The sequence below is a fragment of the Rhea americana genome, unplaced genomic scaffold, assembly GCF_003343005.1.
Source record: "Rhea americana isolate MKP2758 unplaced genomic scaffold, rheAme1 scaffold_71, whole genome shotgun sequence".
Classification (NCBI taxonomy): Eukaryota; Metazoa; Chordata; class Aves; order Rheiformes; family Rheidae; genus Rhea; species Rhea americana.
In genome coordinates this window covers 2,690,072-2,713,260 of record NW_028186879.1, presented here as the reverse complement: position 1 = coordinate 2,713,260, position 23,189 = coordinate 2,690,072, and the positions used below count along the sequence as shown (strand labels likewise).

Sequence of the window (23,189 nt, the reverse complement as noted above, 5' to 3'; positions counted from 1 at the left end):
CTTTCTGTGCTCCTGACATGATGAATGGTCCATCTTTTACATTTAGCTTTAAAGTTTGATACCTCTTCTCCAAATCAGAAAATCTGCTCACAAGCTTTCTCTAACAAAAAGTACTATCTTTACTTACAAACTTTGCCACACATATACCCACACACTGGATCATCACAGCTACAAAAGCATGACTAATTTCCAYTAAGAAAATTATATGGGGAACCTGGTTCACTTCTTTGCCTTTTTCACACTGCAAGGTATTTCTTTTTGTTATCCTCCACACATCTGTATGAATACTGTTTTTCTTCTCCCATTCATCTTTTTCTCTTTATCTCACATACTATTCCTACTTTTCCATGTCTACCTTTTATTTTCCCTTCTCTATAGCAAATGCAATTTGCTTTTCTGAAACTCCTGCAAGAAACAGTTAAACATATTCAATAAAATATTCATGTACAGCATGTAAGAATGGACTGTGCAAACAATTCATGGTCGTGATGCTTGACAGTTATGTACTAATTCTGAATTCAGTAAATACATAATGAAAGACCATTCATATCATTTCATCCACTTTGAAGATGAGTTTGATTCCTGCTTAGCTGCCCGCTTCTACAAGATCAAAATTTTAAATAGCACATGCCAGAATATTTGTTCTCTCACATTCTGTGCTTAAGTCCATGTGAAACCGAAAGCCATCATTCTTCATAATGAAACCAGGTGTTCCACTGAAATTTTTTATTACTATTCTATCACCATGAATACTCAAACATTTACAAGTGTTCACCAAGAAGCAAAACCAGTGACAACAACATTGCATCTGCAATTATTAAGATGTATGCAATCCTCCATAAAAACATTCAGTTCCACATTTTTATGAGTCCATGATAAATGTTTCAAAGTCTTGGTCTAAGTCTGAAACAAGCGCATCCACAAAATCTTCAACTGAAGGTGATTTCTGAAGCATACCTACAAAAAAACAAGACAATAGACTCTTAGCAAGAATATTATCAGCTTGAAAGTCTTTACCCTAACAATCTTGCTTAGGCTGGAAATTATGTCCATTTTAAAGTAATGTAACCAAGACACAAGCCAGACTCAGTTATTTCCAAATGACTGAAAAAAATCAGTGATTGAGCAAGGATTAAAATCCTTATCTGCTGAATCTCAGGCCTCAGACAGCCAGATAAAACAACACATTGCAGCCAGAAGAAACCAACATACTGTCTCAAAATGTTACATATTTAAAAAAAAACAAACAAGTGGGTTTTCTGTACATGGCAGCTTTAGGTTTGTTGTTGTTTTTTAAAGAACAAGGACTAACSTTTTATTAAGAACTATAATTTCTACATATGTTAGCTATATCATACAGCTACAGAATAACAGCCAGGGAAATTAAAATAATTAAGAATCAGGCTCAGGTATTTTGTCACATGCTTCCATAAGGGGGCCAACCAAGTTTCACACCTTCCTCCCCCAAAACACAACTTTTCTAGAAACCATGAGCCTATACCCTGGACATTATTTTCAGATATTTCTTTGCGCTGAACATTACATTGGTCTTTTCACTGTTACTAATATTTTCATGATTATATACAGAGAGATTTAGTGCATTGCTTGTATGAGGAAAAAAAATGTACAGCTGCCAAATAATGTAAAATTTAATCACTGTACTTCTTTGAAGTGATCTGTTCTTTCTGACAACGGCCAATGTAAATATAACCTTGTTCTACCCTTTCTAATAGGCACACCTACTGTACATAACTGTATATTCTTTCACATCCTCAACAATATTTGCTTTCAGTGAAAATCATAATTRCACTCTTCTAACAAATAGAATCTTTTACTATAACACAATTAAAAAACCTCAAGAAACATAGCATCTCTGTAGGTAATATTGTGTGAGCAACTAGAAGAGTTTCCCACTAAGACCTCAGATAATAACATTTTCATCTGAGTTAAATACATGTTCCAAATGTCAACACAAACTGCCTTTACACAGTCGACTAATATTGAGCACTAAAAGGAAAACAAACCTCATAGTATATACTATATACATACATATACATATACATATACATATATATAGGTTGACTGAAATGCTGTTAAGTGAAGCATTAGGTTATTTTCAAAATGAAAGAGAACAGAATATTTTAACTACTTGGTAAACTTGTCATATACTCTAATTTTAGTAAAATTGGAGTTGAATTACTTCTAACTCACAGTGAAAAATGGCATACTGTACAGAGGGCTGTGAAACACAAGCATCCTGATACCACCTAATAATCCACCTTCCCCAAAGATCCATGACCTGTTGCCTGGAGGACAGGCATATTTGCTCTGTAACAGCCTTGGAGTATTTCCCTCAGACAAACAGTTTAAACCCATATTATTTTTCTGCAGTTTTCCTAGAATTGCAAACAACTCTTTAAGACACTGTTGACAGTGGTGGCAGCCCTCTGGAACATGTACTGTCAGGCATGGCTACTGGAGCTTTGTTTTTTGATTGAGATGAAGCAGCCCAGTCCCACCAGTGCAATTCATTTTGCCCTTCCTTAGTCCTTCACAACAGACATTTATATCTGAACTAACTGGCTCTGTTTCTAGAYACTGAACAGAAGGAGGAGCTTTATGAGCACTACTCACATGACCAATTTCAGAGGTTTACTTTATAATGAGATGAACTGTGCCTGCCTAAGAACTGCTTGTTTTTCCCAGTAGCTCAGAAAGGAAATCTGGATGACTAGCTCAGGTATAAACAAAGTTRGGTGAAATGATCTCTTCCTCTCAATCTATAAAGAGGTGGCTTTATAAAGAACCATTTCTCTAAAGCCAATATCCCCTTTTCTATCAAGTATCAACAGGAAGGGATGACTATATTGCTGTCAAGACGGTGTTTTTCATTAAAGTATAAAAATAGCCATGACAGAAAAAAAAAAAGCAAAACTCTGAACTCCAAAATATAAAAAATCCTTCCAGTATTGAGTTTATAAAAATCAGCCTGCCCAGATGATGTTTGTTTAATTCTTTTGACACTAGATTTTATTTTCCTGCGGACAATTCTTAAAAGCATGACTATCAATGTGCTGCAAAAGAAGCAAAGCTAACAGTACAATGATTAATTTGTGGGTGGGAAGAAGAGAACAGACTGATCCCGGGCTTACCTTTAATGAGATTTAATTTCCCTCTTGAATAAAAAAAGGCAAATCATAATAAAGAAACTCAATCCCTGGATATTACAAAATGAATAAAAGAAACATAAATAACTACAATACACTTGGATTGATTTTAGTGTGGCCAAATAAAGTCTTACCAAATCTCACTCAAAACTTACTACAAATTGCATTCACTTAGATTCCATACGATTTGTTTCAAATATGCAGGAGAATTCAAAATCTTTCTTGCAATAGTAATGTCAAATGGCCCCCTAACCAATAGATCCAAGTTTTGATACTACATATTTCAGATTTCTTGCATTAGTGGTCTATTGCATTGTTATTTTCTCATCAATACTATCAAAAGCAGACACTAGCAGATGTTGCTTTTGAAAGGGAAGAATGAAGAGTAACTGCTTGCGGTAATCACTGAAGAATTACTGTAGTAAAAAGATCATGTTGTTACAAAACAAATAACTACAGATTTTAGAGTACATGTCTCCGAAAGAGAACAATGGTATTTCCATATTTTAACCTATYAATAACCAGATATGTTAAGAATGGTCATGTTTCTTTTAAAATCCATTAAAATATATCGAGGTAGGATCAGTATGCACTCAGCACTTCAGTCTAAATGATTTAGTAAGATGTCCACAAGGTTTGATGGTTGCAGTTTTAAAATCTAGGAGTGTATTTTATACATTCARCTCAACTCTTTCAGATCAGTCTCTCCCAAGCCCAAGGCAACTGCATAGCTTATCTTTTCTGCTTTGAAGTTTTCTCTCACATTACAGCACTGTGGTTAACCACACCCTTTTGAGAGATGGTTAGCTGTAACCTACAATCACTGGAAAATGAGAGAAGAATAAAGCCTGTGGCAAAATTTGGCCTCTGCCCCTTTGGAACACTAATTATTTGGGGTTCATGTAGTTTGAGTTAACTTATGTTGCCATTCACATCACCTTTTAGGATTTATGCATATTTCTTATGCTTTCAAAGAGACATACAATCATTATCTGAATATCCTTACAGCTTCTTCACATCAGAATTATTCCACCAAGTACATTAGGCAGGGAAAAACAAAATTTCAAACTGCATTTAAGCAAATGCATGCCTATTTACATACCCAGTTGACTGGATTACTGTGAATGCACACAACTGAATATGACCATCGGCAATATAATGCAGCATTAATGAATCAAGAACTCAGTTGCACATGCATTTTGCACATGTGCTTCTGCAATCTCTTACCTAGAGGGAAATCTTCAGAGACCCGAGGGGCATTGTGAATGTATCAAAACTGCGGGACAAGTGTGCTCCAGGATGTGTTGCATGCTCTGAGACCCCAGATCATCCAACCTGGGTACTTGCTACACTGCAGCTCACTTCTTGCCTGCACATCTGGGTTTCCTTCCAGTCTAGGACTTCCAAAGGGGAGGGACASTACACACCTGGATCTTGTTCTGACCTGAAACCAGCTATGTCAYGCACAGCTGAACCATGAAGGGACACTTGGGTCACCTGCTGTTAAAGGGGGCTGGAATCCCTAGCTCCATGTACTGCTGAAGAGGAGATAGTCTTRAAGAGTCATGTGGTCATCCCACAATGACAGAGAAATCAAGTTCATCTCAAACTATTTTCTCTCTTTTAGACACAACAAATGGAAGCCTCTTGGACCAAGCACTATCCATTCATTATTTTATTGCTACTCTGATTTGTGACTATTTTTGAATTTTGCAGATTATCAAAGGGGTAAGATAAAATAGGTCACTTCCAAAATTGTTTAAAAAGATGTCATAAAGTCTTTGTGTTTTTTAAAACGGAAACAAAAGCTAAGAGGATCAARTCCAAACAAAAAAAAAAAAAAGAAAAGAAAAGAAAAGCATACTGTGTTTCCTAGTCAAAGACTAGTCCAAGCAGGAATCTTGTCACTGACTCCACTGGAAGGCAGGTCAGGTCCTTTATCCTTCCTAATCAGTAAATCTATGGAATTGTGTGGGAGCAACATGAAAAGCAAGGGTCATATCCAAACACAAAAGAAAGACAATAGATAGTTTCTGAGAAGAAAATCATAACAAAGAAACTGAGTAAGTGAAATGTACTTGTGAAGTTATCTTTTATCAAACAGTCAGTGAATGTGGCTAACTTCACTATAAGATATGGAAGGATAAGGCTCTTGAAGGATGAGGCTAAATAAGTGTATCCAGAAATCAGACTTGTACAAGCACATTTCTTTATAAAGAAAATTCCTGAAATAATGGTCTATCAAATGTAAGGTTTTTGAAATAGGGCACTTACTACCACAAACTCTATAGGCTTTTTCCCTGAAGAAGAGCAAAATCAACAAGCTTTAAAGTCTGGTGGAATCTGTCTATAAACAGAAATCTGTTTGCTAATTTGCTACGGCAGCATGGCTTTGCAGCTGATGAAAACAAACAATGAATGAAATTCAGGTATTTTAGAATATCCTTAGTGAAGAAGGAAAAATAAAGCAAGCGAAATAAGAAGCTGAGCAAAACAGTAACCTAAAAAATTAAAAAAGGAATAGTTGCTCTTTCTTTTCTGCTTAACTTCTCAATTTTTGTAATAAACAAGGAGTAAAAACGTATAAACAAGGAGTAATAACGTATAAATATTTATATCATATATGGTCAATGATTTAATCCCAAATAATCCAAAACAAGCAACTTAATAATTAAATGTCAGAGATCTGAGTCACCTAAATTTCACTTTTCACAGACAATCATTCCAGTATGCTTGTATGAAGTTTWGCACTGTCTACAAGTAAAAGTCAAAATACACACAGACAAGGACTCTGCTGATTAAGAAAAGCATTTTTCTATTAATTTGTATGATCTTTAATACTTTTTAGAAGTCATATTAAAGAAATTCAGAATATAAAAGTGAAGTCTACCCACAGATGAATTTTGCCAGTATTATTCAAACAATATTTGATTCAGGTGAACACTCAGCCTGTGGCTTCAGCATGATCTCTTGGACATTCCAGYAAGACTCAGTGCTCAGTGAAATTAAATATAAATCCCAGAAATAAAAGAGATGATGAACATAACTGATGTTTAAAAACAATCCTTCTTCCTCTACCATATGTACTTACAGAATAATTGGATTTGCTTGTAAAGGTAAGGGAAAAAGCATAGTCTTGGGCTGTAGGTTTTGAAATTAGGTTACAAATACAGTTTCTTCAAGAGTGGTAAACAAAAAGGTAAGTTTAAAAGTTGAAAAATCATGCTGAAGGAAAAGTTGACCTATATATCAGACATACAAATAGGCTAACCTAGCTACTGTATGACCATCTAATCACTATGATGATTCTAGGCAGAGCAGATGGCCTCACATATAAACTGATGGGTTAAAGAACTGAATGTTCTAGTTATGGAAGCGTGGTGAGCTCATGATGGAATACAAACACATCACCACAGTTCTACTTATCTGTGTGAGAAAAACACAACTTCCAATATCCCAAATTGTAGTGATTAGAGGCCAATTAATTAATACTAACATATTAACAAGAATTTCAGAGTGAGTTGAAAGATGCTCTGTCATATGAAGCACGTATCAAGTGCTTGGGTATGGAATAGTGATACTAATGCAAACTTGATCTGTTTTAATACTGCAATATTACAGAGAAAAAAAGTCTTTATTCTGATCATATCAACAGATTTGAGCTAAAAGTCTACCGTTTCTCAAACTTGCTTCATTCTCCTGACATACTTTTTAAATACATGAGGAATAGTACTTTTTATTGCTACGAGTGATTAAAAAAAGTTATTTTCCAAATTCAAACATAAATATGGTATTAAGAGGAATAATGAACGATGTTTCTTTTTAGAATCTTCAGGCTTCCATTTCATCAGAATGCATGTTCGAAGTACTAATACAACCCAAGMTATGACGTCAAAATGATATGTCCAAACATGTTTCAAAATCTTGTATGGAAAATAATTACATCTATTACGAATTTCATGTATATGTAAGTTACTTTTTTTTTGTATCTATGTTGGTGTCATCTATCCTCCTTCAAATATGTGACARTCTTTTGAATTGTCTAGACTGCTTTGCAACACAACCCTTTCCAACACTTTACTCCAACTATTTGTGTCTGTTTCATTTCACATATCAGTAGGAATTTTACTAACAYATGAAACAAAGCTGTGAACCAGTCCATTTAAATAAATAAATCAACATGATTTCTTTTATAAATCCTAAGAAAACCATGATTAAATTAAAAAGGYTGAATTGGAAAATATAGTTAAATTATCTTTTGGTAGACTAAGGGAATAAAACAGTCCTAATTTTTTTTCTACCTTGAACCATAAGTATGGGCTCTTTTCCACCGCCGTGTGCCAGCATTTCTCTACGATAACGCTCACCCATTGCCCTGAAGAAACACAGATGTTAGAGTCAACTGTAAGCACAATCTGTTCAACTTTCAGTCGTATTTGCTTCTAGGCTCTCTACAGAACTCAGAGGCAGAGACGGAATGAAACCTTCCACCCTGAAACAATGACTTCCTTAATCCCATGTCAACCCCTCAAATTCAGATGACATTCAAAATTATACTATGATTAACTGAACTGGATTAATTTTATATGTATGTTTTGGTATTTATAGAAGTTAAATTGCAAACAGCATTTTAGCCTTTAATGCTTTAAGCAGAAAGGCTACTCTGTTTCAGTGTTCAGAATATTTAGATAAGGTATAAGAACAGTTTCAATTTTTGATCTCACAATTTACTTTCTAATTTCACATTGCAAAATGCGTAAAATACTTATATGTAGCTTTGAAGCTGGTGACATGAAGCTTGTTTAATACCTGCAGTTGCTTTTGATTTCAATAGAAAATTACAAATAATTATGCACCTCTGAAAATCAAGCTCCCTAATTACATCTAAACATGGAATTCATTGCCTCCCAACTGGCACGCCTGTATTTAAAACACTGAGATGAATTCTCTGCACCAATAAGAATGTTCCAAAGTCCACTTTATATCTGTGGTTATATTCTGTTTTGTTATACTCTTAAAATCAACAAAGTAGTTTAAAGAATAATTATGTCATTAATACCCCCAAAAACTTACATTGCCCCAGGTATAACATATTTCCTGCTTTCCAGAAGCAAGTCACATACCATTTCATTCTACTCAATTTATTGTCTACTTTTACCTATCGAATGGGTCCTGAGCAAAACACTGTTTCCACACCATAGAGGCAACAGCCCTAGACATGAGGTAGGAGTAGTATTTTGCACCATAGCCCACAAGATGGCTGAATCTCAGCTGCCAGGCCTATGAGGAGAAAACAAACAAAAACCAGAACAGAAGTCATATCYTTCAAGTTCTTCAAAATGTTCTGCATTTTCTTAAGTATGATGGAAGAAATCTGATGTTATTCATAAGAAATGATTAAAACCCAATCCCCCCCCCAAATCCAGAAATTCCAGAATGAACACATCTTTATTATAAGATGTATTATTCCAACTAAATACTGTACATCCAACATGCTGCTAATTGAAAATACAAATAAACAAGTTCAAAAGGAGAGAAAGCCAAGCAGTAAAAAATGTAGTCATATTTAATAATAGCTATATTGTTCTGTTTGTGTTGAAAGAAAGCCACAATTAACTTATTACAAGTAACACCACATTTTATATTTTTCGATGTGGATAATTGCAGTGTCACACCTGCAAAAGTTCAGTCTATAAATGGTTCCCACAAACAAAATGATAATAGAGACTTGTACTTGATGCTATATAAAATACAGCTTCCCATAAGCCAAAGACTCAGAGATAGATGAATTACATCCACATGCAATGTCATTGTTCATAGATTTGTTTGCACATTTTAAAATTTATATACATAGCAATTACCATCTGTAACTATATTGTTTTTCATTTATGAATTGTTACTTGGCTTTATGACTCATTCCAGTGCTGGTGGATTCCTTTTTGAATGCTGTTTGGTGTCGATTGTTTTTTTCTCTTTCCTTAGCAGCGAAAATTTGAAATATAAACCTTACTTTCACAGAGATGAAACACCTTTTTTCTTCTCTGACAGTAACAGAGTAATTTAGGTTGGAAGGGACCTCTGAAGATTATTTGGTCCAACCCACACTCAAAGAAGAGTTGCAGGACTCTGTCCAGTCAAATTATCAGCAACTGTAAGGATGAAGATTTTCCACAACCTCTCTGCTGGAACATGGAAAGGGGAGCAGATCTAAACTGAAAATGTATCAGCTCCCTGTAGATTTATATTTATGATTTGAATTGAAGGTGGATGAATCTACAGAAGAAAGAGCGAGAAACTTACTCTGCCCTTTTGGCTCTCTGCAGAAACAAGAGAGGAGTCAAGTCATGTGTCTCGTATGTCCTATCCGAAGTCAAAGATCTTAATATTCTAGTAATATGACTGTTGTCAAGATTTTTGTAGGTACTGCAGAAGAGAGTTTAAAGCAGAACTGGAAGACAGACAGTAAAGTAGCTTAGCAGATGTTTTAAACTTAAATCCATGGGCTGTCAAGATGTTTGTTTACTTATCTTAAACCTAATGGCTGAAACTCAGAAGCAGCCAAATAGAAAAGTGAGAGGGTATTAGCAGTTTTCCACAACTATTTATCTTTGACTCTATTTTCTTTATACACTAAGTAATATTCTCCTGATTTTTGACAGTTGAAATAAACTAAGTTTCTTCATTTGAGAAAGTGCTGATCATCATCTTAYTCTCCATTAGGTAAGTCAAAGTCATACGCATATGTTAAACAAATTGACCAACCAAAAGTATCATAGTGGTAAAAGAAAGTACATGGCTTTTAATCAGCCTTTATACCTTATTTGAGGTAGAGAATAGTTATTTATTACCCAGATTAGTGTGAATAGGTGATAAGAAACAAAGCTGTTAGCTGTTTTCTGAGCAAAGCCTACCAAAATAAAGTTCTCAAGGTTAGCTATAATTCATCCCCACAAAAGCTATTTTTAAAAGAAAGGTTACTTCYACCCTAAGAGAGGTATCCAAGATAGATGGAACAGAATCATTCTATATGGGTGACCAGTCTAGACTTTACTGGGAGCCTAGACTCCCAGCTTAAAGAAGAAACTTAACTTCTAGGCAGCAAAGATGAAAAAAATTTTACCRATTTTCAATTTTGTTGTGGGCCTTGTGGCATGATGCAAATACTTAAGAATGATTTTTTTTTCGTTAAAGCAACCTCTATTGTACCATATTTCATTATAATGCAAGTTCTCMATAACATTCAGCTTGGACACAGATTCTCCCCCTTGCTCTGTGGTTGCTGCATTTACATGTAACATCTATAATTTTTCTAACTAGTCCCTTAATTATAACCATAAACACTCAACCAAAAACACATTTTGAAATAGATCAGAGAGCCTGTATTTTTAGAAGACTGAGAAAAAAAATGTCAGTTTTTATTTTCTTCTATAGTAATTTTCAAACTGAGGATTAAACATTTCAACTTGAACATCCAGCTCTCAGGAATGGGGAAAGCTTTATTGATGAATTGGTTTCATATACTCAGAAATGTAAATAATTTCCAAAGATCAGTTTCCTGAAACACCAAATTGCTTTTTCTGCTATGCTACAAGGAAAAACCCTTTCTCTGAGCTTGGCATATGGAAGACTATTTCAACCTCCCTCACAAGACAGGAACACTTTTAATGCAGCATATAAACTGTAACTAGGATAGGGCATCTTCCTCAACAGCCCAGATTATATTGCCAATGTCAAATAATCTTGCTGGTCATAAGAAGAACATCCACAGAATCCATTCTGTGGTATTCAATGGTCTGCACCTGAAAGAACTCCAAGATGATCAACTATTCTATTCATCAGGTTTATTGAAACTCTCTATCACAACTAAGCAAAGAGAACAGCTTCTTAGCAGTCAGTTCCACTTATTTCAGAGTGTGTACCTAAAACAGGCTTCAGTATTCTTTGTCCAAATGTAAGAGATATTTGTTTGATCTTGCCTTTGCTAATATAACTAAGAATCTCCAAATCTCTTCCTTTCAAAAGAAAAATAGAAAGGATACAGACCAAGCAAAGATGTTAGTCCATCCCTTCCTGCATTTAAATAGGCCCTCAAATATGATGAGGTTGAAAACAGAAAAATTCATTGGGAATGGGATGGTATCAATAAATGAGATGAAACAGGATGAGTCAACATATCTTAAAACAGGCGTCTAAGACATATAAGATATAGATGATTCCCTCTTTCTTCATTGGATTACAAAAGGAACCTACTTTAGTTAGCTTAGSTGAGGTAACTGTCATCCTTAAAGGCATCATGCAATTGAGATTTTATTCATGCTGCAAACAACAACTGAGGAAATTGATTACGAACTCTGCTATTCTCTAGTGAGGTTTGAAGCATATATCGGAGTTTAAAATGTGGTTTTTTAAATAGGAYAGATATTTCCCACTCTAGAATATGAATAATTACCATCTCCTAATTCCCTGTTCTYGCTTTTTTCTCAGCTCTTGCACCAAGTTGCTGATCAGGAATGCCTATTCCCTTCATCCAGTATCTTCAATATTTCAACATTACCCAAGCACATTTTTCAACTCTATGCTGTTCTAGCAATTACTTTGCAAAACTGGAGTTTGCTCCCTGTAAACAAATATTTAAACATTAAGATGTATCACCCTAATTCACAAGAAGTTCCCTTCTTCCATTAAAAAGGTGTTCCTACTTTGTACAGAAAAAAACAAGGCCAAGCATATATAGGCTAACAGTCCCATAAGAAGTTCTATAATAAATATATACATAACRCCCCTCCATCATTATAACTATTTCAAACTAAACAGTTTGCCTTTCAGTATAAAATTCTATTTTAATAAAACTACCTATAGATCCAAATTCTTTGATTTCTTAACTGTGTTATTTCCAACACTGACTGATCTTTCCATATCCTGAAAAAAAAATCTGACGTATCATTTTCCCCTTTGGAAAGGGTAGAGGCTAGACATGTTCAACTAGGGCACTCTCCTGAATAAACATCTTTTTGGTAAGCAGCTAGAAAGTTAATGAAGACTCTGAGTAATCACCTGCTTTAAAAAGTTCCATGAACCAATGCCAGGAGTTTATAAAACAGTACATTTTACAGCATAGCCCACGGGTTATGATATATGCCATCCACAGGTCATGTTCGTGCCTGTTTTTTTACACAGCACAAAACAACAGATTGAAATAAAGGTGTGTGCCTGATTCACTACATTAAAGGGGCCTTTTTTCCATCAACATTATCAATCTTCCCTTATAACCATGTCTGGAAAATTTCCAAAATATCATGTGCAATGACAGGAAGTTCTGTCTGAAGGTGAGGGGGAATTTCTTCACTGTGAGTGACAGAGCACTGGCACAGGTTGCCCAGAGAGGTGGTGGAKTCTCCTTCTCTGGAGATCTTCAAGGCCCGGCTGGATGCAACCCTGTCTACCATGCTCTAGGTGACCCTGCTGAGCAGTGAGATTGGACTAGATGATCTCCAGAGGTCCCTTCCAACCTTACTGATTCTATGATTCTATGAATGGCTTTCCATCCTTTCCAATAGCAAACAAACATATCTCACCAATGCATTTGTATTATTATACCTTCTCAGAAATTATAATGAAGTACTTGCAGGCTCCATTCTTAGCATAAGATTCAGTTCATTTCACTTTAGTGATCTAAGTAAGTTGTCTTGTCAAAACTAGTAGTCAGGGGACAGAAGAAAGTATTCATCGTGTTTATCTTTAGAGGGGGTAGGACTACTGCTCTAGGAGAAATTAAAAGAATTTACTACAATTCTGAYCCCTTATTTAGAAGTTAAGTCATTTCATTCATTTCAATGAATGAAATAAACTTATTCTTCAATGAATGAAATCCAGTACAGTAGAATCAGTGAAACTGAACTGTTTTGAAGACAACAAACATTAATTTAGAATTCAGTGATCTAAATTCTGGATTTAGAAGTGTTAAGATTATTACAAATATCAACTGACATAAAAATTTAAACATGGTCCTARAAAGACTAAAATGAAAGAAAAATACCTACAGAACAGTGTTAGGTAACTTACTACATACTAACCTAGTTTTTATTTGATTACAGGTAATCATTGCTCCACGAAATTCCACTAATTGTGTAAAATCAATCCTCCAAAATTCTGCTACGTCCTTTAAAAAAGAAAAAAAAAAATACTACAGAAAGTTGTGCAAAAACTACTCAAGTATTTCTGACAAGCACTCAGACTTTTCAAAATGCTCTTCAAAACTCTATGTTTTGACTTAGCCTCCATTAATCATCAGCTATTTCAAAGTATATTTAAATTTCTCCATTTTGCTTTGCTTCTTAAGACAAAAATCACAAGTGAGAACCTGAAAAGATTCAACACTAAATTAAGAAAAGTATTTACGTCATTTAAGTCTTCTAATTACAAAATGTGTGCCGCAGTAATTATACCAGTGAGCAAGCTGTTGAACAGTTTCCATGAGGAAGAATACTTGACGGAGATGGTATTTGGTGGCCCCCTCCCTTCTTAATTAAATTCTTATCCTGAGAGGAAATCCAATGGAGGAATAGTCAACTTATCTCCTTCAGGGGCTCCTGGGTGGAAAACCTCAAGGTCTGGCACCAATTTGACATTATTGCTCCTAAGACCCTTGAACCTGGCTATTAACACRGGTCAAAAACTCCTTAGTCATGAAGAAGCTCCTGGCTCAGGTGACAGGGGAGGCAGAAGAGAACAGCCCCACTAGCACAGCAATCTGTACAGGCTGTATACCTCTGCTGAGAAGCATGGTATCACCAGCGGTAGCGAAACTTGAAGACGACACTGCTTCCACCATGCAAACAAGCACGTTCAAAGTTAGCACCGGCAATGTTTTTGTGGCACTGTGTCAGTCATGTAGCCGGAGCCAGAGGTGGAACTTGCAGATCAAGGACTGTAAGTCATTTTTCAACATAGAAAATTGGTGAATTCCTTACTTCGTGTAGATCTGATCGGATACTACACGTTTTAGCTTAGCAGATTTCCTGATCTGCTGTAGTAGCTGTGAAGGTATTATTTTAAAGTAYTGGAAGGAAAAGGTGTTTTCAGTAAAAGAAAAAAAAATACTGTCTGGCAATGAGGACAGCTGGTCCCACTTTTTTTTCCTTTGACTCCTCTTTGCATTTTCATGCTCTTCACATCCTCTACATCCTATCCCAGACAGAAGTTCAGTATCACTTTTCTCCAGTTCCAAGGTACCTGCTCACCAACTTTCACAGCATGGAACAAGAATATCCAGTCATCAAGTACAGTAAATTTAAGTCTCATCCTTTCCTTACAGTGACTCCCAGAATCAGCATGCCAGTCTACAGGAAGGAATGCCCTTCTGTGAAGCTGCTCTGTGTTCACTTTCCTAAAAGAACAGAGGCGGCAGGTAGACAAGCTTCCTGACAGGGCTTTTTCTTCCCCGACGCTCCCAGTAATTGGAACTAGAGAAACAGCATTGCTAGCAGAAGTCTGTGCTGTGGGGTTGCCAGGYCCCAAAGCACAAGTTCTGCTCCAGAGTGGGCTTATTTTGGGGAGGYCAAATTGTCATGTAACAAAATTTATTTTTCCACTTTTCTATTTAAACAGCTCGTTTAATTTACAAAATGAAAAAAGGATTATTACATACATTTTACAGTTTAAAAACCTCTCTCCTTCATTTGGAAACAAATCACAAATTCTTTTTTTCTTATTATATAAATTTGTTACCTACGTTTATACCATGTTTTGAAGACATCCTGCATTCATTCTGACTTGAAGAAGCAATTTTATGAGCTTTGGATTGAAGAGGTTGCAAACTGCTTATGTCAGTGGCTACTTCTGGGGAATAGCTAGAGCAGTTGCTGACTGGCAGTGACAGTCCTCTCAATAGGTATGCATCTGCTTGTTTGCTCAACTTATTTTTCTCTAGTTTGAGCTGTACTCGTCTGGGTTTTATAGAATTACATCACCATCGCTCTGGAGCTACACAATAATAAAAGAGCCCAATGAAGGCTTTTAAAGCCACTTCCTTAGCTGCAGTTTCTAATCTTGTTTAGAATAACAGAAAGTTAATTTCAAGAAACCACATCTTGTGCTGCCCCCCTAACTTGCTTAACATCAATATTCTTCAGAGTTTTTCCAGTGTCATGCACTTCTGAGTTAGCAGTGGGAGACTGCAAAGTAAACCAACTCAGAGACATCACTGCCATTTGAGAAAGTCAGTCAAACAAGAGATTAAGATTTCAATTTATAACACTTTTGTGTTTTTATTATAAAATGATAAATAAATCTAGCAGGGCAGGGAATGTAAATATTTTTGCAGTTGCTTACACTGGAGAAGAGGAAAGGAATTTAACATGCAATTAACCACTTAGGTGATTCTAGATATGTACCATATGGTCTTTGAATTAGATAAATTAAAGAAAAATAATTCATTTTTATTTATAATCTATTAATGCATTTGAGCTGCTATAGCAAAACCATTTTAAACTATTTACTTTTCACTCTCTCCTCTCCTCCCCCCCCCAAGGGACTGTGGGGGGAGGAAGGGAACAGAGAAATACTGACTTCAGAAAGCTACATTTACTATTTTGCATTGCTCCAAAATCCTTAATATTTGGATTGAAAAACAGAGACACAAAAGTTGATGTTATATTCTATTTTGTACAAATTGAGAGATGGTGTTATTTGTAAATATTATAACTAGTTTTAGCAGTAAAATACTAAAAACGTGCAATCTGAAAATTTCCAGGAGTCCTTCACATTCTGACAGACAATTCTGTTCAAACACACCCCATTCTGATAACAAAGAACAATTAATAATATGGCCTAAGTTTTACAGATTCAAAAACCCCAGATAACCACAGCGAGGTCATCAAGGCTTCCTCTGTGTACAGTTCCAGGCTGAAGCCCAATGTTTCTTCATTACAGTTAAACTGAATTTTAAGTATTGAGTTATTATTTTAAAATAAACATCATGAATGCTGCTTAAGATAAGTTCTTACAAAAATGAGAAAAATTCTAAGCAAAATTGTAACTGCAAAATATATTTGCTAATTCACTTTAATCACATAAAGCATCTTTACCTACAACGGAAGATGAGATAGCTACTATTTTACAATAATGTTCATTTACTATCTTTTGCCAGAATATCTGGCCACGAGACAGGGATCTAGGGGATCACCATTTTAACCCTGAATCTGGCACAAACTGTAACATGAACTTGAAGAAACTATTTCTTTTTTCTCCCGCTCAGTCTAATTGCCATCTCCTGTTAAGCAAGGGGGGCATTACTTCCTCTGTCTCTCTCATTCTTTTCTGTTTTGATTGCAAGCTTTTCATAGAACAATCTCCCATTATACTTGGAGACATCTCATTTGAGGCCTTCTAGACTATATTTATATAAATGATCATATTCAATTATATATATATATATATATCAATATCAAACCCCTACAGCTCCAGTACTACAATCCTTAAAAATATGAAAGTTTGATATGTGAGAACAGAAATATGAACTAAACAAAATTATTTTCATTTATATATTTATATATATATACACATATGTATGTATGTAATATTTCAGGTAAATCTACAGAACATACTGCTATGTCAAAACATTACTAAGAGATGTATGCAACTACTTTTTGCACTTTTGCTTAAAATGGTCTGCTACATGTATATATTATCACTAGGGTATGTTCGAGTTTCATGGGGCTAACATTTTTAACAAGAATTTCCTTAGAAGTGCTTATATCTTATGGTTTCTGTAAACACCCTGCCACTATAGATAGCTGCCCAGTGAAGAGTGTTATATAACCACTAGGAAACAAACCTTCACAATATTCATTATCAGTATTTTCTTTATCATAAAATGAACTCAACTCCAAAAAGACAGAAACCTAAACAAACCTTGAAGGGTGACTGTAAGAGCTTTTGACAGTTCCAGCACCTACGTTAGTACTTAGCAGGGCAACAACCTTTTTGAAATGACTTTTAGCTATTAATTAATTATAGAAATATCGCTTCCCCAGAGTTCACTGCATACGCCTTTATTAATCTTTTCCTCTAATCCAGACTCTTCAACTTGATTTTATAACACACTTTTAAGAAAGTCCATACAAAAACTAATCCAGGGATTTGCTCTTTGTATAAACAACTTTGATTTCCAACATGGCAATGTGAAAAATTACTTTGAAAGGCTTACACAAACTTCAAAAGGTTGAGCAACGACTTGTGACTTCATCTCTCTTCAAAACACTCCAAAAGGTTGAATCCGAGCAACATCAGCATCTCTTCAAGTAGTTGGTCAAGAGAGAAAGTGGAAGAGCAAACTATTTTGAAGGCTCTATGCCTCTATTACGAAATACACATCTCTGACCTGGAACAGTGGTTCCTTTAAAACTCCCTACAAAGGAGTTCTGGAACTACTGGTATCTGTTTCCCTCTTCAACAATGAGTTATAAAGATCCATAATCACATCTGCTGTTAAATAAATCACTTTTTCCTTTCTGTTATGCTCTTGCTTGTAAGAAGCAAATGATTACAGTCTTGGTTGTAACGTTTTTTCTTAGAAGCTTTTAAATACCAGAAGACATACATGATCTTGTGGGTTATTTAGTTTTTTTCTTTGCCAGTCAAATGAAGACTTCTTCAACTTTCCTTCCAATCTGTCTACATCTTTTTAAGATTCAGATACGTACTATAGGACACAAGATTCCCAAGTTCCTAGTAACAAATAGCAAAATATTAAAAAAATTAGATATGATTTTCTTTAACAGCGTCCCATAATTAACTCACCTCACTTTGTTAGATTCTTTTGGCAGTAGTGTTCTTTTTGCAATTAACATTCTCCAAGTATTTTTGTTTTTAATTGTTTTCCTAATGCAAACTACTTTGTTTTGAAACAACAAAATTCTCAACATTTTGAACAATTCTTCCTAGTTCTCTGGATCATTTAAGTTCTGTTTTTCATGATTTCTGCAATCTTTGTCAATTGGAACATCTTCTATAAACATGATAACCTGACAGTCATCTATATCATCGGAACAATAGCAAGTCCTGGAGAGACCTCTGGTGACCTCCACTTGAAGTATCTTTCCAGACTGAAACTAGGCTTTTATCTGTTCTTTCAGCATGTTTTCTACATGCCACCTCTGCCATAACTCCACAGTTTGCTTGTAGAACTATGATTTCCAACTGTGTCAGAAAGCTTGCTAAGTCTACAGTTATACTATCAACTGCTTCCTTCTTATCTCCAAGGTCAAACAATATATTAGAGAAGAAAACTAGACTTTTCTATCTCAGATGGTTTTCAACAAAAACGTGCTTTTTGAACACTTGATTGTTCCCTGGATGCTTATGTTTAATAATTCGTTCTACTACTTCTTTAGCAATGAAGTCTGAAAGATTAGTCTATAGGTCCACAGGTTCTCTCTCTCTTTTTTTTTTTTTTTTGGTAACAATAACTATCATAATAGCCCTCCCACTTCTGAGTTTGTGAGTTTTAATTCCTCCAGGTTAGTGATTGCTTTGACAAACTTAAATACTCTGAAAATCTGGCTACATCTGACCTAATTATTCTCTAAATTTTCATTCCTTAATCTCAACTGTATTGCTACCCCACTCTTAAAAATCACATGCATTCCTAAACAAGGTTCACTTATTTTTAAAAAAATACTGAAGTAAAGCCATGGAATATTTCTGCTTTGTCTGCCATTCTTTCCCCACTAAATCCATGCTTTATCTGTTCCTCTCACTCCTTCAGCAGTTATGGAATTTTTTATTACCTCCACTACATGTAGCTTACAACTCAGTATTTCTAGTCTTCTTCTGAATTCTTGTATTCTTTTGATAGTTATCTTTAGATATATCATCATTTCTATTTTTTATGTTCTTTACAAGGTCTTTAAAGAGTCCACAATACACTTAACTCTGGTACCTTATTCCCAAATCTTCATTGTATCAGAATAATTTGTGTCTTTGATTCAATCTCTTCAATACCTATATAAGAGATTAAAACACATTCAATACCTATATCATGTGTTTTGAATCATCATACTTGGCTATCTTCTTACTCCATAAAATACATGGCAAGCTTCCACTTTCTGATGCATTTTCTTAAATCATTGTTGGCCTTCCTCTTTGCAAGTTGCTCAAAACTTCTACAGTCTTACATTTTGCCCATTAAAGCCTATCCTCTCTTCCATACTTTTCTACTTTTACATGGCTTCTGCTTTTCTAGCAACCTCCTTTTCCCTGATATTCAAATATACAGGCTTTTTCAATTTTCAGTTCCTTTCAGAATTTTTTTGACTGGCACCATAAATTTTATTCCCTCATCCCCCAAGGACCTCAGGTCCTTTTAAAAAACTCTTTGCCGACAGCAATAATTCTGCCTTTTAGTTGTTTGTCTTTATTTCTGCTAACCTACCTCAGTTTTTATCAGTTTTGTTTTGGTTCTAAGACTGTATTAATTTTACTTAACAAATCTAAAACAAAATTAGGAAAAAGATTTTAAACAAAAGAAGTAGGAAGTGCAATCATAGTTTAAATTTAATAGACAGACAGTTCTTAGCTTTCCTTACCAATAATTTCAAGACTAATTTTTCAGAATGAAAAACCACTTTCACCTTCAGAGGCTAACGATTATCACTATTTATTTTAGGACAGTTGGCTCATTAATTGCACAGCCTAACCGTTCTCTTTATATGGTGCTACTGATATGCAAATAAAATGTTATACAGGATAGTAGTTATGCGTACACACTCTTCGTAGTCACTCCAAGGACCTAACAAGAAATCATAAGATAACAAATGCTATGATAATATAGATGGCATATTTGATCATAAGATGCTTCACTCAAACTTTCAATCTTTAGTAGGTGGAGGAGTAGGTGTCTTAATGATACTCTCCGCTGCAGCACTTCTAGTAACAATGATCAGTGCAAGACTGTGACACAGAACTTCAGAAACGACAATGTCTCCACTTTTGCCTTTGGCTTATTTTATATAACTAAGTACGAAGTCAAGTCACCTTCAAACCCTAAGAAAAGGCTAGAAGGATATAGCTTTACTTTTGCTCTGAGGTTGTACTTGAACACAATTTAAAGGAGACTTGGGCACAAGACAGCACTGTGTGCTGTGGAAGAGGTTTGAACCTGCTTCCTCTCTCAGAGAAGCAAGTTCTTTCTGTCTAGTGCCACCAATTCCTCTTCAGCTCACCAACTTCCCAGATATCTTTATATGCATCCTGTTAATGAAATTGTTGTAGTCCTAAAATCCACTGGCAGGCTACATCTACCAGTAGTGCCTGACAGCCTCCATGAGCAAGCACTCCAAATACTATGTTGCACCTCATCCATTGATTTCCTTCGTCAGGAACATGTTGGGACACAATTCCAGCAACTTAAGACAAAACTTAGGCGGAGCCTTAAAAGATGAGGATCCTTGTTTGGGCAGAATCCACCCAGCTGCAGGAACAAGAAAGACTAATAGCCATGTCTATGATGCACCATTTTCCATTGACTTCTTCCTTCTAAGGTAGAGGTAAGCGAACCTGCCTTGTTTTTTGTTGGCAAACTTGGCTGGGTAAGATATTTGGTCTCACAGACATTTTGGTCACTTCAATCTCTTTCAACCATAGGTCATTAAAAAATTCTCATACTGCCAAACAAAATTGCACTCTTGACAGAAATATATAAACATAATTAAGTCTGCTACATAATGGAAATATTAGGCCACCAGCAGAAGTGGTCCTTCTGGACTAATGTGTACTTAACATGCTGGAACAAATAGGTATTTAAGTAAATTATTCAGTGTTCCAAAACAATGTCAAGAAGCTCGCTACAYAGTAACATGTTCCCTCCTATCACATGTAAATATGATTTATGTGGGTTAATTCTAACATTGCATTTTATATTTGAGTACTACATAAAAGACACATGCACATTTCAGAAAGACAAGTTTATCGTAAGATAATATAATTTTAAATTTGGAAAATGGATATTTAGCAGTGGTCTAAAAAAGAATCCAGAGTCACTGTGCCTCACTTTTCAAGACTATTTGTTCCTGCAGTGACAAGTCAAACCAGCATTTCTCATCAAGCTTTCAGAATAGAATGAAGAAAGGTTGTTATGAAGGACAGACCATTACTATGGAATTCCACAATAAATTTTCTAAAAATTGAAATGTACATTTTCAAACTAGTTCATTATTTCATACACAAAATTCAAGTATGATGATTTGGGTGGTTGGTGTTTATCGTAAAACTACATACTTCAATATTGGGAACTCTTTCCTGTAGCTAGAAGAGGTTGCAATCTACAATATCAGTGCAAAGCCTGTTTAAGTTGTGTCTCATTTTTTGTTTCCATATTGAACTAAAGCCCACAGCAGGAGATAGGAAATTATTATGCCTGGCTTAGGATTAACAATGGTGTGTCATTAAGTTTTGATGACTGTCTCAGAGAAAAGTAGTTTTCAAGTCTGAACTTGAGGGGACAGGCAGGGGACTAAGCAGCAGATCATGATGAGAAACTTTGATCATGTCTCAGGTAGATCAAAGGGTCACCTGATACTTTTAAAGAAAGTCTCTTTCGGCATTTTGGAGACAAAGGTAGAAGAAACCAGGAGAGATACTCTAAAAGCAGATAATGTTTTCAATTGCAAGGCAGGTCATGCTAAATGGAAATTGGCTTTACAAGAGATGAAAAATAAGACATGATTTGAAGAAAAGTTTTGAGTAAAAGCACAGTACTGAATTCCCCAGAACATACAGATTTCAACACTGAGTACATTCAGGTAGAAACGGCAGAAAAAGGTATGGTCACTACTATTTGTTTTTTCTTTATTTCTTAAAAGAGTCAAAATGAAGATTCATAGCTTTTTAAAGCCACCACAAGAAATCAAGAATCCAGCTTGTGTCAAGTTTCTACGTATTTTCCAAATTCAGTAACACAGATCATCTCTGGCAACAAAACCGCTAGACACTACAAAAACAGCCAAACATACCTTTCCTTGCCCCCTGCCTGGTGGTCATCAGCTTTTGGATTCAGTAATAAAGCCAAGAAACTGCACTGGAATTTTATCTTCCAGAAGCCAAGAGCAGCTAAGTGTACTTCTGAACAGATAAGCAACGACGAGCCAGAACCTGAGAGCTGCTTTCTTTAGGAAAACCAAGTCTTGTGGAATGCCGTTTCTCTGTGCTTCAGAGACTCTGCACAGTCTTTGCTCTTTCCGTCCTTCTCACTTAGCATTTGCATGTGGCCCTAGCTCCTGTGACTGTGTCAACGGAGCCAGTGTAAATATTACTACCTGCTGAGCCAACTGCCCCAAAGCATGGATAACCTACTAGGGTGGTAAGCACAGGCTACGACAGGATTTCCTTCCCAGTGTTTCTCCTATTGATGGCACGTGAGGCAGGACACTAACTGTGAATGGTGATTTGAGTTACCTTTAAATAGATATCACCACAGAGGTGAGGCAGCAACTACTTAGACACATATAGTTTATATTCCTCATTTTGAAAGTCTTCTATTAAAAGGATGCACAAATGATCCTGACCTGTACCTCCAGAAGACAGAAATTCATACACTAACAGTATCTGCTACAACTTTATTTCAGAAAATGGCTCTGCTAAATGAGATCGAAGTTCAGCATATTAGGCAGGATATTCACTCATCACATTTACTTAGCTGTCAAGAGCAGTAAGAGGGAATTCAGGAAGTTTTACCTCTATCTCTTTCTTTACAGTCACAAAGAAGGAAAACATAATAAAGGACAGTTGTGCAGCACCGACAGAATCACAGAATGGTTGAGGTTGGAAGGGACCTGTGGAGATGATCTAGTCCAACTCCCCTGCTCAAGCAGGGTCACCTACAGCACATTGCACAGGATCACGTCCAGGTGGGTTCTGAAGATCTCCAGACAAGGAGACTCCACAACCTCTCTGGGCAACCTGTGCCACTCTCACAGTAAAGAATTTCTTCCTTATATTCAGGCAGAACTTCCTGTGTTTCAGTTT

General features: G+C 35.7%; 1 protein-coding gene across 1 annotated transcript in view; it reads right to left on the bottom strand.

The window, feature by feature from the left end:
• Positions 1-711: 711 nt before the first annotated feature.
• MIPEP (mitochondrial intermediate peptidase) overlaps positions 712-23,189 on the bottom strand; it is a 70,500-nt gene continuing 48,022 nt past the window's right edge. Inside the window, exons 17-19 of the mRNA XM_085321795.1 lie at positions 8,326-8,447; positions 7,469-7,542; positions 712-957 (exon numbers count right to left, since the gene is read on the bottom strand). Coding sequence (XP_085177921.1) covers positions 863-957; positions 7,469-7,542; positions 8,326-8,447 — 291 coding nt within the window. The 3' untranslated portion in view covers positions 712-862. The remainder of the gene's footprint in view (positions 958-7,468; positions 7,543-8,325; positions 8,448-23,189) is intronic.